Source organism: Suricata suricatta, chromosome 1 (assembly GCF_006229205.1).
Source record: "Suricata suricatta isolate VVHF042 chromosome 1, meerkat_22Aug2017_6uvM2_HiC, whole genome shotgun sequence".
NCBI classification, from domain to species: Eukaryota; Metazoa; Chordata; class Mammalia; order Carnivora; family Herpestidae; genus Suricata; species Suricata suricatta.
Genome location: NC_043700.1, coordinates 173725549 through 173744872, shown reverse-complemented (window position 1 = coordinate 173744872; position 19324 = coordinate 173725549). Strand labels below are relative to the sequence as shown.

The following is a 19324-nucleotide window of genomic DNA, read 5'->3' as shown; positions in this document are numbered from 1 at the left end:
TGTGAGACCTTGGTCTCTGTATGAGTTTTGAACTTGGTTGTGCTCACTGAGTCATATGATCCTATAATAGATGGCTTTCAAACCTAGTTCACAATGTTATGTCATGTCATCCATGTTAAAAGGGCATTTTTTTAAAAACGGAAATTAATTAACTTTAAAGTTGTCAACTCATTCCTATTTACTAATTCAGTCACGTAGAGGCAATTGGTTGGAACTAGGAGCTCAGCAGTGTGGTTCAGTGTTATTATTGAGCACCTCTGCCACATTTCACTCAGCACGTGGCCAAGTACTGGGGGTGCAAATAAGTGTAAGAAACAGTCTTTGTATTCTCGGAGCTTCAGGTTAGTGGGGAGATGGACAGTAAAAAGGTAATTTCAATATGATGTGATTATGTGCTTTGCTAGAGGTTTATAAAAGGCAATACATTTATATAGAGAGTTGCTTGTATCAGCCTAGAATATCAAGAAAGACATCCCGGAAGGCCTAATACCTTGGGTGAGTTTTGAAGGATATCAGAGATTAGGACCCAGGTCTAGTGGTATCGCGTGAAGAGTAGTTCAGAGCAGTGAAATAGAAAATGGATATTCAGAGTTCTTTTTCTGTGCTTTAACATACCTTAGCATAAGTAAAATTCTCCTTATGATTACAGAGCTAATATCGAAATGTTTGTTGGACCTTAAGTCCCTTCTCTAGAATGTAGATCAAGACTACTAAATAATCAAATACCTGATCACTAATTCTAATGATTTAAATGAAGGAAGAGTATTTACAATAAATAGAAGATAGTGATTGAAAATGGATAAATAACATTACATTTTTACCTCTTTAGTCATTAAAAATTGGAAACATAAATTTTTTTAAAAAATATAAAGTCAAGTTTAGTTAAAAATTAAAGTATAACATCAGGTATTTAAAATAAAAACAAAAATGAACTGAATGTGAATGTTAGGCTGGATAACTGTCTTATGAGGGGCACAAATAAATCACTAATTTAAGTAACACATAATTATGAAGGATTAAAACCAATTCCATTTTTTAAAGGAGAAGGAAGTTTGGTTTTAGCAATTAGAATAGTAACAAAACACTGAGGCAAATATTAATAGAAATATTTAATTACTTAGGGAATAAACATAATGTGAACAATATGGGGTTGTTTTTTAAAAAATAACAGACAAACATGATTACTTTCACGAGACATTACTAGATAAGTGGAGGAAGTCTGGAGAATGAATCTAATTTATTTTTAGTTTAGCAGAACACTTGATAGTCTAATTTTACTTAAAAATTAATTTAAGTTGTTTTGGATATTTGCAGTAGTTGATTAAAAGTGGAGTAAAGTATAGTACCATAGAAAACACAGGTAGAGAATCATATTGGTAATTTTAGATGGTGCATTTAGAAGATAAAGTTGATGAGTTCTGCATATACTGTGTTTGTGTGTTTGAGGAATGGTTTTAATGTTATTAGTTCTTTACTCAAAAGTTTAATTGTCATGTCTTTATTGAATAGTCTATTAGTTAAAAAGGCGGAATTTTGAACGAATGCGTTACTACTGAAAAGTTCAAAAATATCCTCTTCCTTTTTAGATATTCAAAGGAAGCAGAAATTCATTTTACATTGTGATTTTTTATTTAAGCTGGTGTTTAGATGAAGGTGATTTTTGTTCAAACTGTGTGGCAAAGTCTGAGATGTATGTTAATTCTATGTGTGTTGTTTTTCAGAAAGAATTCTTCGTAGAACTGGGCTTAACTACAGGACAACTAGGTATAGATGATTCTACACAAGTGCCTCCTGGTGAGTGTTTCTCTCAACTGGCATATAATTAATGATAAATGAGAGGCAGTTTAAGGCTCATCTTGTCATTTCCAAATTAATCTAGTAACTCTTTTATGTCTGAAAACTAAGCATACTTTTTGCTTCTCCTTGATTACTGTTAATTACTGAATAGAACTCTGTATGTTGCAATGATCAGAATTCAAATAGATTTTGTTTTTTTATCTGAAAGTCTTTAAAGTAATTTTGAAAAGTCCTTAGCATATTTAAGTCTTTTTTTTTTGGCAAAATCATCATTGGCAGAACTCATATTTTCTTTTATTGGCCATTACTATCTATTTTTATAGTTTGTATCACCAAATTAATTGAATACTGATATTCTACCTAGTATAAACTTAGGCTATAAAATTAGTGTCTTTTAAATCTTAACCCAACAAAATTTCCATAGCTTTTCTTTTTTTGTGCATGAATACAATGTGTTTTTCATAAAAGGCTGGATTGGTATTTAGCTAAAATCAACAGGAAATAAAAACTGACTTAAAACATGGAAGGCCTATCTTGTAATGGAACTGTTCTAGACTTTCCTCTGCTACTGGCTAGTTATGTGCTTGGACAAGTCACTTTACATGGACTTGCTTCTTTATAAAATAACCCTCGCAGCTCTAGAAGGTATGAATTATTACTGTTTTTAAAATTTTAGTCATGTATAATGCATATAAAAAAGTATAGGGGGTGCCTGGATGGTTCAGTTGGTGGAGTATATGACTCATGATCTCTGGGTTGTGAGTTCAAGCCCCATGTTGAGGGGAGAGATTACGAAAGGAAGGAAGGAAGGGAGGGAGGAAAAGTACATACCATAAGAGAATGGCTCTTTGGATTTTTATGATTTGGACACACATATTAAAATACCATCCAGATCAATATACTAAAGCCCCCTTCAGTCTTTACCCCCTTTGTCAAAGATAACCACTCTTCTGATTTCTAGCAATATAGATTAATTGTGTTAATTCTTGAACTTCATATGAATGGAAGCATATGGTATGTACCCTTTGATGCTTGACTTCTTTTGTTCAACATTATATTTGTGAGAGTCAACTATATTGTTATATGTATTTGTGGGCCATTTTTTAATACTATAGTGTTCCAATGTATTAATATACCACATTTACTTATCCATTCTACTGTTGATGAGTATTTGGGAGGTTTCAAGTTAGAGGCTATGACAAATTAGGCTGCTGTGAATATCCTAATATGTATATATTCTTCTGTTGACTATACACCTGCAAAGGCAATTTCTTTCTCCTGAGGTTTGCCTAAGTTCATCTTTAGTAGATAAATGCCAGTGAAGTTTTAAAAATGGTAATGCTGGTTTACACTTCCACCGACCAGGTATGAGCAGGAGCTGTCCTGCATGCTGCTAATATGGGATGTGTTCCATCTTTGTTTTAGTCATTCTGGCGATATATACTAGCACTGCATTCTGGTTTTAAGTTTCTAGTATTGTGTGAGGTAGAAGTATTACTACCATTTTAAAGTTGAAGAAGTAAAGATGTTAAGTACTTGCCAAGTTCACAAAGCTAGTAAGTGCTAGAACCACGATTCAGAACTAAGCAGTCTGCCTCCAAGGTCTGCCATTATATGCTGCCTTTCGTCCTGAGCCTTTTGATAGTCTTTTCTTATTTTACAAGAAGATATCAGACGTCTTACAGAATAAGATATTGCTGCGGTTTGAATGTTTGTGTCTTCCTGAAATTCATTTTTTGAAGTCCTAACCCCCAAGATAATGGTATCAGGTGGAGTCTCAGGGAAATGATTAGGTCAGGAGGGTGTGCCCTTGTGAATGAGATCAGTGCCCTTGTCAAAGAGCTCTCTAGCCCGTCCCACCATGGGGTCACAGAAAAGTCAGCGGTCTGGGACTCAGAGGAAGACCTTCACCACAACCCAGCATGCTGGCACCCTAATCTTGGACTTCTAGCCCCTAGAACTGTAACACATAAATTTCTGTGGTTTATGAACCAGTCTGTGGGGTTTTTGGTATAGCAGTCTGAACAGATTAAGACAGATATCTTATATTTCTGTTCATGGCCAGTGATAGCCAAATATAACAAAAGGAAAAGGAAATAATAATACAACCTTGAGTGATGCTTATGTTTTTTACTTTTAAATTATCCTTAAGAATTGCTTCAAGTTGTTCTAAACGCTATAATAGCTATGCTTTAGAAAACCCAATTTTTTAAAAATCTAGAGTATAGTTCTTTCTTCTTTGATTCACAACTGTGAGACCCTGCTAAGGGCCAGGGACTAGTGAACACACAGATATGACATAATCTTTACCCTTGGGTAGATATAGTAGAAATATAGATCCACGTGAGAACAGTGTGGTCTTTGCAATTGTTACATACGAGGGGCGGTTGGAGCAGAGGAAAGAGCACCTACATCTGCCCAGGGAGGTGGATGATCTCTTTAGTTGATGCAGTTATTTTTACTCTCTACTTCTCAAAGCAGCACTGCCAGAAATTGGGTTAAATTGGTGTTTACCACCAGCTGGTGATAGTGCTTGGATTTTTACGTGATTTGAGAATTGCTAACCAACGGTATTACTTAGAAAGAAGAAAAGGGTTATATATAACTACTTTGCCTAGAATTCATTGGTATTTTTAATGTTTTGGTCTATATTTGTGACTTTGGTCAAACTGGAACTATAATGCTAATGGTTTGAAATATTGCTAATACTTGTGTCTGGCTAGACAGTAGTTTTATATTTAGGATTAAGTGTACTCTGAGCCACTATATCCTTCTTTAAAAACCTGTGTCACCTATGTTTCATCAATACTGTTAACTGAATTTTCATATTTGAAGTACATATCTGACTTGCTAACTTAACAACTTTTATGTAAAGAAAACTCAGGAGAAAAATCCTTACCTTTATAATACAGAATCCAGATTTAAAAATAATCTAAAATTAGACATGTTCATTATTCCTACAAACTCTCATGAATATTCATTATTTTAAATTCACATACACACATATCTACATACTTACCATGGAAACCAGGTGAAAGACTCATGCTAGAAGGGTAAGCAGTATTCTTTCAATATTCCTTCATAAGGCTTTATGATAAGGGCGGGTCATATCTCTGAAATTATTTTCTGAATATACATAATAATGAATCTAATGAGATGGAGGTTTGCTAAATAGACATTTTCAACTGTTTGTTATTTCTAAAAAAAACAGATTTAGTTGGCTCACCATTTTCGGAAGTGTGTTCCGTGAAGCATGCATCAGATAGATGTCCCGAGAAAGAGAGGATCTTACTGCTAAATAAGGTTTGGGGAGGCTGTGTCCTATACTGTTTTAAGATATTTAGTCTGTATCACTATCTTTAAGACTATGAGCAATCCTAAGTAAACTTCTAGCTTAGAATCTCGCCAGTTCATTTTACCAGAGCACTGTTTTGTCCAAGCAAGATTTACTAATCGAGATGCATTTATTAACATAATCAATAACAGCATAACAAGCATTATTTCTATAACAAGCATTTTTTGAGTAACAGATTGGAAATTCTGGTTCTGACTTTTTTGGGCTTCTTATTTTTGGACTAGCAAATAGCACTTAGAAAGCAAAGTCATTGTATGTCACATAATTGAATAGTTAATTCTGTAAAGAAGGGTTTTTTTTGCTTTTATTTCCTACTACGTTCAGTGATAAAGCACTATTATCATACGACAGTGTCGTCCATTTTTAACAGAGACAAGAATTGGCTGACAACATTTGATTCCTTGGTCACTGAGCCTTGGCAGTCATAGCTAATTAAAATGAAACTGGGATTGTTATTTTATATACAGTCTTGGGAATAAAGACTTTATTCATTATCCAGTTTTATTTATTTATTTATTCATTTATTCATTACTTATATATTCATTATTAAGTATTTATATATTCAAATACTTTAGTTATAGAAAATGATTATGTGTTGGCAGGGATCCCAAGCACTTTATTTGGTCATTGTATAATCTGCCCAACCTCAGAGCCTTTAGGAATAAATAAACTAAAATAATAGAGTACTCTGCTTCAAATATTCTATTTAGTAAAAACAGCTTTATGGATAATTTTTGAAATCTAAAAAAAAATCTAACCCTGAAATTATTAACAAGTGGAAGAATGAAGCAGACTACCATTTTATATTTGGCTGGGCTCACCCTGAGGATCACAGAGCAGGCTTCATAGAAAGACCCAGGACAGGTCTCTGTCTCACTCCATACCCAGGTCCCACCCTGACCAGCAGGCTACCGAGTCCAGATAAGAGCTCTGATGTGTCTGAGCTGCTCAGGAGGAAATCAGGTGCCAAGATGGTCACCAGGTTGCCAGGGGACCCAGGTCCTACTTACCCAGACAGTCACATGTAAGTTCATGACGCTTAACACACAGTGATCCCATTCATGAGTAGAGGTGAACTACACTTTTAAAATGTAACAAATCCCATTAATAGCTCCTTCTTTCTCAGATTGTGGGGAGGAAGAGGAAGAAAAGTTGAAAAACTGATTTTCTCTGAGATGGGGAGAAGAGCTAAATGTTTTCTCCTCATAGTTTCATAATCCTTTTCTTTCTTTGCTCTTAATTTTTAAATGACTTATAGAAGTATCATGTACATAGTGAAAAGGACACAAATCATATAAGTATACAGATCAGCACATTTTTACCATAGAGCACACTCGTGAAACCTTCGACTAGATCAAGAAATAAGAGTATTAGCAGCATCCTAGAAGCCTCAGGCACACCTCCAGGCACACCTCCAGTCTCTGCCACCTCCATGGATGACAACTATCCTGACTTCTAACATCAGAAGCTACTTTTGCCTATTGTGTACCTTATAGATGTGGGATCATACCATTGATGATTTCTACTATTGATGATCAGTTGAGTTGTTCCCACTGTTTGGTTATCACCATTATTGCTGCCATGAATATTCTCTATATATGCACTGATTAAGGTGTACACCTGAGAGAAAATTGCTAATTTTTCTAGGATGTGCATAGTTTTCCAAGTGGCTGCATAAATTTACATTCCTACCACCCTTTGTACGAAAAGTTCATTTGCTACACTTACTTTGCATTTAGAATTGTCAGGCTTTTTCATTTTAGGCATTAAGGTGTATATTTCATAATGGTTTCCATTGTGTTTCTCTGATGACTAGTGTGGTTGAAGCTCTTTTCATAATTTTACTGGTCCTTTGGGTTTCCTCCTTTGTAAAGAACCTTCACATGTTTTGCCTAGTGGGTCAAATAGTTGTCTGTCTTTACCAAGAGTGCTTTACCTGTTTTGGATACAAGTCCTTTGCCAGATATGTTTATTGCAGATACACTCTCCCACTCTGTGACTTACATTGTCACTCTCAGTGGTATCGTTTGATAAAGAGAAGTGTTTTTTTTTTTTAAATGTGGTTTAGTTTACGAGTCTTTCCCCATTATGATTGGTATTTTAAAAGCAAATCTTTGTTTCTCCCAATCTTTTAAAATGGCATTTGTATAGTGGGATTTTGCCTATAATAGCATTAAGGTTGTTGTTTTTAGCTATGCTTTCATGGCAGATTAGAACAGAAATAGGGCTTTGCAAATGAAGCTGTCAAGATGAGTAGACCTTTTTCTGTTGTGAAAAGATATTCGGTTTTATTTTAACAAAGGAAAATTGGTTATCAGTGTCTTCTTCTGATTAAATGTACTCAACTCCCTTTTAATTTCCATAAACTTTAGACAACTTAAAAAAAGATTTTTCTACATATAAAGATAAATATTCTTATACTTTTCTATAGGTCCATTCAGTTTTAGAAATAAATAATAGTATCAATACCTGAAAAAAATATACCTAATGTTATTCTAAATGTGTCTAATAATTTTATCATTTTTAGAACTTTTTGAAAATGAGCATGTACGTATTGGGCAAAAAGGTAAGCTTTTGATTATACTAATTATAATTTCTGAAAAATGAAACAGTCTTTTAAGTAAATGTGTGCATCATGTACCTCCAACTGAAATTCAACCTCTGGAAAACTAAAAATCTAAAAAAGAGTAATATTTAACTGTGTAGATAATATAATGGGAATCTTTATAAAGAGGAGAAATGCATCATTTTGGTTTCATCATCAATAAATGTTAGATAAAGAAGAACACAGACAGTTCACTAGAAGGGAAATAGTAAATGCAGACACACATTCTTCGAGAATGTTAGCTTAATCCATTCAGCAGAATTTCATTTTAAAATCAAAGAGGAAGGCTTTCTCTTTGATGCGCCCACACACTTCTCATTAGTGTTAATGGGGATCTGGCCCTGCATTAGGAGAAGCCATACTTCTTAATGCCTGTTCCCAATGGTGAGACTTAATTCCCAAAGCGGCCCTTAGTGTTCTGGGGAATAGTTTTTTCCCTGTCTCTTGAAGATTCTTCTCTTTGTTTTTATAAACCTTGTTTTGTCTTTGAAATATGAAGTGCAGATAAGTCTTTGTGTCAGAATGTACCTTCTATGGGAATTATCATCTTCTAAACTCCATACTTCACTTTTCCAAAATAATATTTATTCAAGACTTCATCATTTTTTACTCATATGTTTGATGTTTTTGTTAAACACAGTTGCAAACTAAAGAATATGTCTTATCTCTTTTTATTTTATATGATCCCTTTATTTCTTTTGGTTATGTCATCTTCATTTAGTATAAGTTTTTTCCCTTTTCTTTTAAGAAGAAAACATAAGAAAATAGTATGTTAGACAAATATCAGCAGTTGCTGGTAGGTCTTTTTTTGCTTTTATTTTTGTTTGTTTGGGGAGAGCCTTCATTTTTGGACTTAATAGCTGGTATTTTCATTAAAAAAATAGAAATGAAAATGAAAGCAAAAGAGTAATATATTAATTTTGTGAACTTGGCTGATTATAATAGTTTTCAGCCTTAAAGGTTATCAGTTTTTTTCTGTTTTTAGTTCTTTTTAAAAAAGGTCTTTCTATTCTGCTGATTTTGGGAAACAGCTAGGAAGTTATCTAATACATTAGGTATCTCACATTCTTTATAATTCATAGCCATAATACTTCAAATACCATAGTACTTCAAAAAACTAGAATATTCTGGACTTAGAGAATAGGCATAAGAAATTTATGTGTATACATCACCAGTTTCAGATCCATAGATCAAAGTGATTTCAAGGTACCTACATTAAAAGTTTTTACCAAGTTGGGTAGGAGGTAGAGGAATTTCAGACCTGACACATATATAGGGCCGTGAACAGGACCACATCAAAAGTCAGAGAGTAAAAGAAGTCTGTCAAGACATGATGTAATTATGTTAGATATCAAGATAAAATGTTAGCTTCCCCAAAGATGTTAATTAAGAAATTTCAGTGTTATTTCTTACCTTATGAATTTTGTAGTGAGATTTTACTGTATTTTTGACAGTTCTAGCAGAACAAGATAGTGCCGCTGCTCAACAGTATATCAGACAAGGAAGCCCCACAGCACTGCGCGCAGAATTGTGGGCTCTCATTTTGAATATTTCCAGTCAACCTGAGGTAAGAATCAAAAAAGATGGGCCACAATGGATACAGGAGTGCTGATGCATAGGGGCACATGTACCCCAATGTTCATAGCAGCATGTCAACAATAGCCAAAACATGGAAAGAGCCTAAATGTCCATCACCTGATGAGTGGATCAAGAAGATGTGGTATATATTCACAATGGAGTATTACATGGCAATGAGAAAAAGTAAAATCTGGCCATTTGTAGCAAAGGGGATGGACCTCGAGAGTGTCATGCTAAGTGAAATATGTCAGGCAGAGAAGGACAGATACCATATGTTTGCACTGATAGGTCTAACAGGAAAACAGGAGAAACCTAATGGAGGACCAGGGGGAGGGGAAGAGGGAAAGAGAGTTGGGGAGAGAGAGGGACGCAAAACCTGAGAAACTATTGAGTACTGAAAAGGAACCGTGAGGGTTGAAGTGGGAGGGTGAGGGGGTAGGGGGGTGGTGGTAATGGAGGGCACTTGTGGGGAAGAGCACTGGGTATTATATGGAAACCAATTTGACAATAAACTATTTAAAAAAAAAAAGATGGGCCAAACTTGAACTATTGATTTTATTCATCAGTGACCAGTTTTTCACAATTTTTTTAATGTTTATTTTTATTTTTGAGAGATAGAGAGAGAGACAGAGTATGAGCAGGGGAGGGGCAGAGAGAGAGGGAGACACAGAGTCCAAAACAGGCTCCAGGCTCTGAGTTGTCAGCAAAGAGACTGATGCGGGGTTCGAATCCACCAACTGTGAGAGCATGACCTGAGGCCAGGTTGGACCCTAACTGACTGAGCCACCCAGGCGCCCCAATAACCAGTTATTCAAAATAGAAATACCTTTCTTTTTCTTGGTTTGTTAGTCTAATATATTTACCTCCCCCCTTTTTTTTTTTTACAAAAATCACTGTAGTTTTTTGTTCTAAGACAAGATTAACAGAATATAATCACTGTGTACTTAACATAGAAGTTTTTGTTATTGGATATTTTAAACTTATACGTACAAAAAACGGTAGGTGAAGTGTTAAGAAATGGGAGTCTGCCAGTAGAGATCAGGGAAGATGTGTGGAAGAACTGGGACATTAGAGGAAGGAGAGATAAAGAAGGACTGCCCAGTATATGAAAAATGAGCCCTTTCTCCCAACAATTGCTTTTTAAACATACACAATTTTTGTGGTTCTAGATACTGACAGATTTTGTGGCAATATTATTTTTCTAAGTATAGGAACATTTTATTTTAGGAAAGAAAATGAATATGAAGAGAAATCGCCAACAGACAAGTAATAGATTCAATAAAGAAAAATTGTATAAAATATTGGATATTGGTTCTTTTTGAAAAAAAAATTTGTTTTGCTTGAAGCCCATTGATCATATAATCCATCCATTTAAACATTTTAATAAGTACCAAACTAATAGTTCCCTAGCGTAGTGGTTAAAAACATGGGTTTTGCAGGGGGTGCCTGAGTGACTTAGTCAGTTAAATGTCCAACTCTTGATTTCAGCTTCAGATTATGATCTCCTGTTTCATAAGATCAAGCCCCATGTCAGGCTCCATGCTGACAGTGTGCAGCCTGCTTGGGAGTCTCTCTCTCCCTTTCTCTGCTCCTTCCCCACGTGTGGAAGCATTTTCTCTCTCTCTCAAAATAAGGAAATAAATTTTTAAAAATCATGTGTTTTGGAATTATATGGACCTAGGTTCAACTCCTGGCTTACTCAACTGACTTGAAATGTGCCATTGAGTGAGTTAAATTTCTTGAACCCTCAATTTACCCATACTTAAATATAGGTAATAATATTTATATCATAGGGTGGTTATGAGAATCAAATCAAATGACATATGTGTCTTTTAACCCAGTGCCTGACATGAATGGTCACCATTAATGGTAGTAATAGAATAATACTTACATGTTGCATAGTATTATGTTATAAATTAATTATAATTTATAGTAATAGTTTTTAAGAAAATGAACTATTCATGTTATTATAAAAAGTACACCCCTGACCTTTGCAAATTATGTTACATGTGTGCTTTTGTGTGTATGTGTGTGTTTTAAATTTACCTCTATGAACATTACTGTCAAAAATTAGTTGCTTCTTTTCTGAAACAATAAACCTCGTGATTTATTTCTAAGAAGTTTTAGACGAAATGATATTGGTATCTTTTGTGGTGACAATAAAAGTAACAGCTTACATAACAGAAGTGAGTTATTGGGCATTTGGGGGGAGAGTATCAACTCTTGGAGAAGATATGGCAACTCTTGTCCTGATCTAAGTTCACTCATCAGAAGCTATATTAACAAAACTTCTCTCTCCAGAGGAATTAATTGCTACAATTTTAGAAACAAATTTAGAATTTTCCCAAAAGTATCATTCTAGGGGGGCACCTGGCTGGCTCAGTTGGTAGAGCATCTGACTCTTGATCTCAGGGTCATGAATTCAAGTCCCATGTTGGGCATGGAGACTACTTAGGGAAAATAAAGCAGTATCATGCTAGAATAAAAATAGTAATCCCAATTAAATTCCAATAAAAAATGATTATTGTGATGTTCAAAGGCAGTTTTTACACTTGAATTTTGGAGCTACCAGTCATCTTAATTTTTTTAAGTTTATTTATTTATTTTGAGAGTGACAGAACATGAGCAGGGGAGAAGCAGAGAGAGAGGATCCCAAGCAGGCTCCATGCTGTCAACACAGAGCCCAACTCAAGGCTTGAGCTCACAAATTATGAGGTCATGACCTAGACACTTAACGAACTGAGCCACCCAGGCGTTCTCATCGTCTTAATTTTTAAATGCAATGGCAAGTCTGGAAATAGAAATTAATATTTTCAGAACAGCAACCTTGATTTTATTGAATAAAACACTTTCCATCACTTTCACTTCTTTTCAAGTATAAAAGTATGACCTCAACAAATTAAAGCAGTTCCAAAATAATTGTTGTACATGGTAGATACATTGGGTGGGGAGGGTGGGGGATGAATAGTTGCTGCTTCTTTTTTTTATTTAAATTTTTTAATGTTTATTTTTGAGAGAGAGGGAGTGCGAGACTAGTGGGGTAGGGGCAGAGAGAGAGAGGAAGACTTAGAACCTGAAGCAGGCTCCAGACTCTGAGCTGTCAGCACAGAGCCTGATGTGGGGCTTGAATCTATGAACCACTAGATCATGACCTGAGTCGAAGTCAGACTCTCAACCAACTGAGCCACCCAGGCGCCCCAAACAGTTGCTTCTTATCAAGAATACTTGATCAGAACTTTTTTTCCAATCACTTAAAATAAGCTACACATAGAAATGCATCATAATTGAGGAGTTACAGAGATAAATGGAGTATTTCACATTTCACACCCATAAGGATATTTTTTAAATCTTATCTCAATAGAAAGACTGGATTTAATGCTTTAAATTCCTAGTAATTAATTTATTTTACTAGAACATTATTTACTTTGAGTTTTTTCTGTTATTAAGGAAATAATGTTATGTTTATCTTTTATGCAAATCTCTAGGTCTTGATACATCCATATTTAGTAAACAATCTTCATATTTTAATTTTTTTTGCCTAATTTAGTTTGCTAATTAAAGAATACTGAAAATTCTTCTATACTTTGTTTTAGGTACTTGCTTACTAATAAAATAGCCAGGACTAGTATTAATTAAAATTTTCTTTAGTGAGTTCATAAGTTTCTCCACAGCCTTTCCCAGGTCAATAACAATGCCTGACCTTCCTAGATTTTCCAGTCAGCTCATTCAGTCTTCATAGTGCCTCTTTCTGACCTTCATCCTCCTCAGCACTTCTTTTTGGAGTCTTCACAAAACACCTCATCTTCTCCCATCCTGGAGAAAACAGAAATCATCATAGGAAATGCGTTCAGATTCCTTCTACCAAATCTGTCCACGTAATTGCATCAGTACCTGTTCTTGCCTCCTCTACTGTAGCTAAACCTTCTGAAGGAAAAGTCTGTGCTGAGGCATTTGCTTCCTTAATGTCATTAATTCCTCTGTCTACCATGGTCTGGCCTGTGCCCCACTACATGACTACAGCTGCCATCGCTAAAGTCACTGAGAACCAGTGGGCGCATTTTAGTCCTTACATCTACTGTGTTTGATATTCTTGGCTTACTCTGCCCTGGAAATATTTTTGGTCTTTAGTTTGCCCTGTTTTCTTGGTTCTTCATTCTCTCCTTTTCTTTCTTCCTTTCTTTCTTTCTTTCTTTCTTCCTTTCTTTCTTCCTTTCTTTCTTTCTTTCTTTCTTTCTTTCTTTCTTTCTTTCTTTCTTTCTTTTCTTTCTTTCTCTCTCTCTCTCTCTCTCTCTTTCTTTCTTTCTTTCTTTCTTTCTTTCTTTCTTTCTTTCTTTCTTTCTTTCATGTCCATTTTGAGTTCCTTTGCTGGACCTTAAGGGCTTGTATTTGTAAGAATTCCATTTTGATCTTCTTTTCATTCTGTACATGTTCCCTGGCCTGTCTTATTTACAAGTCACTTATTCCCTAATGGCTGTGACTCTTTCTTCAGCCAAACTCTCCCTTATGCCTAAAATTTTTATTTCCAGTTGCTTACACAGCTTCAGTATGTGTTTTGAAATTATGCCAGACTCATGATGTCTAAAAGAAAAGGCATAATTGCCTCAGTGTGATTGTGGTCCTTGAAGAGATGCTCTGTGATTTCTTACTGCACCATGAAGTTCTCTTCCTAAAAATATCCTGTTATATTATTAGTAATCATTGCATTTTCTAAATGCTTAACATAGTTTGTAGAATATAATTAAAATAGTAATATAAAGATCATCATTTATCAGTATAACATAGTTATAATTTCAACTTTCTATCTGTGTTTTTCTTTCATTTTATATGGATAAATTACACTAAAAATTATTGAAACCAAGCATCCTAGATTGGAATTAGGAGAACTAGATGAGTCACTAGCTAGTTCTGTAAATTTGGTTAAGGCAGTTAATTTGGCCAGATCTCATTTCCTTAATGTTCAAATAAGGCAAATAGACTAGATATTTACAAGACTTCTAGGTCTCAAATTTTCTGGTATTTTTTTTTCTTAATTGAAAGTAGATTTTTGCCAGTAGCACTGTCACACATCTAAAGTTATAGATGTTAAGTTATTCACAGCATTTTGAAGATATACCTCTTTATGGTAGCATACTACACTAAAATTAGAATTTTAATGACTTTCTTTTATTGAAATATTTATTAGTTTCCTAGCATTGGTCATGAAGGGCATTTATCATTAATTTATAATAAATGGCATTACAAATATGGTTACAGATTACTATTTAGAGTAACAATTAAAATAAAATTCTCTGTGGGAATTTGTAAATTATAAGCAATAATGTAGATATGAATACATGTTTGTGGTAAATAAACCTAAAGAAATATTTTCTTTGGTTTTACTTCACTTTTTTATGTTAATATAAATGTAAACCCCAATTTAAAAATAACATTAAGTAAATAATAATAGATTAAAGTCACTCAGTTCACTCACAAGTATTAACTGCTTTATTTTTTTAGAGCGGTTTTAGGTTCACGGCAAAATTGAAAGGAAGACGCAGCGTCTCTCACATACCGACTATTCCCCACAAGGCAGTCTCCCCAGTCAGTAACAATACCCCCACCAGAGTAATGCATGTGCTAAAACTGATGAGCGCATATTGACATAATCCCCCCAAGTCCACTGTTCACCTTAGGGTTCATCTTGGTGTTGTATGTTTGGACAAATGGATAATGACAGATACATAACCTAATGGTATTGTACGGAGTATTTTCACTACCCCCCAAACCCTCTGTGCTTCACTTATTCATCCCTCCCCCTTCCCCTTCAACATGTTCACCATTACTGATCTTTTTACTCTCTCCATAATTAGGCTTTTCGCAGAATGTCATGTAGTTAGCATCATATATTATGCAGTCTTTTCAGATTGGCCTCTTTTACATAGTAATATGCATTTAAGGTTCCTCCATGTCTTTTCATGACTTGATGGCTCATTTCTTTTTAGTACAATGTTCCATTGTCTGGATGTACCATGGTTTATCCATTAACATACCAAAGGACGTAATGGTTGCTTTCAACTTTTGGCAGTGATGAATAAAGCTGCTATAAACATGAATGTGCAGGTTTTTATGTGGATATAAATTTTCAACTCCTCTGGGTAAATACCGAGGAGCAAGATTGCTGGATTGTATGGTAAGAGAATATTTAGTTTTGTAGGAAATCACCAGATTATCTTCCAAATGGGTTGTACCATTCTGCACTGTGACCAGCAATGAACATGAGTTCCTCTTGCTCCACATCCCTACCAGCATTTGGTATTGTCAGTGTTCCAGATTTGGGCCGTTCTAACAGGTGTGTAGTGATATCTCATTTTAATTTGCATTTCCCTGATGCCTTATGATGTGGAGCATCTTTGCATATGCTTATTTGCCGTTTATAAGTCTTCTTTGTTGAGGTGTCTGTTAAGCTCTATAGCCTGTTTTATTTTTCAATCTTGGCATTTTTATTACTCAAAATCCTTTAGAGTATTCAATCTTGCATTTAAAAATAAGAAATAACTCACAGAAAACAGTACATAGTGTGCAAAGTTATCTCCTTCTCTATCTTTCCCAAATTTATGCCACTCTTTAGAGATAACAGTTAATAATTTGTAGGTCATATATCCTTCAAAATCTTTTTATGCATTTATTTATTGATATAAATATGTAGGTATGTATATATATATGTATGTATGCATATATCTGAACATTGGTTGTTATTCATTTATATTAGACAAATGGAAATATATTACACAGATTTTTTTCAATACCTTCCCTTCTTTTGTCATTTGTGTTATATAATGCCAAGTTCTTATAGATCTTTCCATATTAGTAATGTAGTCCATTACTTCTGATTGCTTCACAAAATTGCTGATATGTACCATAATTAATATCTTCTCTTTTAGAGATTTCCTCTTTTAGATATATAGATAACACACTAGCCTGTTTTTTAATTGAGTTGTTTGTTTTCTTGTTGAGTTTTAAGAGTTCTTTGTATATTTTGGATAAATGCCCTTTATCAGATATCTCTTTTGCAAATATTTTTTTTCCAGGCAAGTGGCTTGTTTTCTCATTTTCCTGACATCTTTTGCAGAGCACAAGTGTTTAATTTTAATGCAGCCAGCTCATCCATTTTTTCTTTTTATGACTAATGTCTTTGGTATTATATCTAAAAAGACATCACTATATCTAAGATCATCTTGGTTTTCTCCTATATTCTCTCCTATGAGTTTTATTGCACTTTATATTTAAGTCTATGATTTATTTTGAGTTAATTTTTGTGAAGGGTGTAAGGTCTGTATCTAGATTATTATTTTTTTTTCATGTGGATATCCACTTATTTTATCCTTTTTTTTTCCTTTTGGTAAAGATTGTTTTTTGGTTTTTGCTCTCTCATATTTCCTTTACTTCTTTAACAAAGATCAGTTGACTATATTTATGTTGTTCTGCTTCTGGAATCTATTTTGTTCCATTGATTTGTCTATTCCTTTGCCAATACCACATTGCCTTAATTACTGTAGTTTTATAGTAAGTCTTGAAGCTGAGTAATATCAGTCCTCCAGATTTGTTCTCCTTCAATATTGTGTTGGCTATTCTGGGTCTTTTACTTCTTGATACAAACTTTAAAATCTCCTCCTTCTCCTTCAGTATTGTGTTGGCTATTTTGGGTCTTTTACCTCATGATAAAAACTTTAGATAATCAGTTTGCCAATATCCACAAAATATCTTCCTGGGATTTTGATTGGGATTGCATTGAATCTATAGATGAAGTTAGAAAGAATGCACATCTTGTATCTAGACAATATTGATTCTTCCTATCTATGAGCATGAAATATCTCTCCACTTATTCAGTTTTTCTTTGATTTCATTCATCAGAATTTTGTGGCTTTGCTCATGTAGATTTTATACATATTTTGTTAGATTTCTACCTGAGTTGACATTATTCTTTGGGGGGGGGCTAATGTAAATAACATTGTGTTTTTAATTGCAGATTCCCCTTGTACATTGCTTGTATGTAGGAACATGATTGGCTTTGAATATGAACCTTTATATCTTGCATTCTTGCTGTATTGCTTATTAGTTCCAGGGGGTTTTCTTTGTCAAATCTTTTGGGTTTTCTACATAGACAGTCACATCATTTGCAAACAAAGACAGTTTAACTTCTTCATTGTGAATCTGTGTGCCCTTTATTTCCTTTTCCTGTCTCATTGCATTAGTTAGAACTTCCACTATGACATTGAAAAGGAGAGGTGGGAGGGGACATTCTTACCTTGTACCTAATTTTAGGGAGAAAGCTTTGAGTTTCTCAGCATAAGCATTATGTCAGCTGTAAATTTTTTTGTAGGTATTCTTTATAAAGTTGAGGAAGTTCCCCTCTATTTCCAAAAGTTTTTATTATAAGTGGGTGTTGTATTTTATCAAATGCTTTTACTTTATTAATATAATTTGTTTTTCTTTTTAATTTATGATGTGATAGATTACATTAATTGAGTTTTAAATGTTAAACCAGCTTTATAAAACTGTGGTAAATCCCATACGGTTCTGGTGCACGTGTGGTCTTTTTATACATTGTTGGATTTATTTCTGCTACTATTTTGCTGAGGATTATTTTGTTTATGTCCATGAGTGATATTGGTCTCTATTTTTCTTTTCTCGTGATATTTTTTTCTATTTTGGTATTAGGATAATGTTGACCTTATAGAATGAGCAAAGAAGTGTTTCCCCACTTCTGTTTTCTGACAGAGATTGTACAGGATTGGTAGAATGTCTTTCTTAAATGTTTGCTAGTGAACCTCTCTGTTTAGGAAGGTTATGAATTATTCAGTCAATTACTTTAATAGATAAAGGCCTATTAAAGACTGTTTCTTTTTTGGGAACTTTGGCAAATTGTATTGTTTATATAATTGGTCCATTTCACCTAGGTTATCAAATGTGTGGGTATACAGTTGTTTCTAGTATTCCTTTATTATCCTTTTAATGTCCACAGGATCTGTAGTGATTTTCCCGCTTTCATTTCCAATACTAACAGTTTGTGTCCTTCCTCTTTTTTCCTTATTTAGCCTGGCTAGAGGCTCATCAGTTTTACTGATCTTTTCGAAGAACCAGCTTTGGTTTTGATAGTTTTTCTCTATTGACCTTTTATATTCAGTTTCATTTATTTTTGCTTTAAATATTATGATTACTCTTTTCTGCTTACTTTAGATTTAATTTTGCTCTTCTTTTTCTAGTTTCCTCAGGTGGAAACTCAAATTATTGTTTTTAGATTTAATCTATTCATTCAATGCTGTAAATTTGTCTTTAAACACTACTTTTATGCAGCCCACAAATTTTCATAAGTTGCATTTTCATTTTCATTGAGTTCAAAATATTTTAAATTTATCTTGAGAGCTCTTATTTGACCCATGTGTTATTAGAAGTATGTTGTTTAATCTTCAAGTATTTGGTCATTTTCCAGTTATCTTTCTGTTACTGATTTCTAGTTTAATTCCATTGTGATCTGAGAGCAGACATTATGTGATATCTATTTTTTTTAATTTGTTAAGGATGTTTTATGACTCAGAACGTGGTCTGTCTTGGCGAATGTCCCATGGTAGCTTGAGAAGTATTTCCATCCTGCCGTTGTTGGATGAAGTAGTGTATAGATGTCTGTTATATCCAGTTAATGGATGGTGTTGTTGTATTCAACTTTATCCTTACTGATTTTCTTTTTTTTTTTTTTAAGTCTGTAAAGTCTTTATTTTCACTTCACTTTTTTTTCCCATAATATTTTATTGTCAAATTGTTTTCCATATAACACCCAGTGCTCTTCCCCTTAAGTGCCCTCCACCATCACCACCACCTCTTTTCCCCCCTCCCCCTTCCCCTTCAACCCTCAGTTCATTTTCAGCATTCAATAGTCTCTCAAGTTTTGCATCCCTCTCTCTCCCCAACTCTCTCTCCCTCCTCTGCTCCCCCTGGTTCTCCATTAGGTCTCT

At 34.2% G+C, this 19324-nt stretch overlaps 1 protein-coding gene across 1 annotated transcript in view; it reads left to right on the top strand.

Annotated features, from left to right (window-relative positions):
- Positions 1–19324, top strand: part of TBC1D19 (TBC1 domain family member 19) — a 144738-nt gene that overhangs the window by 58883 nt on the left and 66531 nt on the right. Inside the window, exons 9-11 of the mRNA XM_029947755.1 lie at positions 1722–1794; positions 7680–7718; positions 9212–9324. Of these exons, the coding sequence (XP_029803615.1) occupies positions 1722–1794; positions 7680–7718; positions 9212–9324 (225 nt within the window). The remainder of the gene's footprint in view (positions 1–1721; positions 1795–7679; positions 7719–9211; positions 9325–19324) is intronic.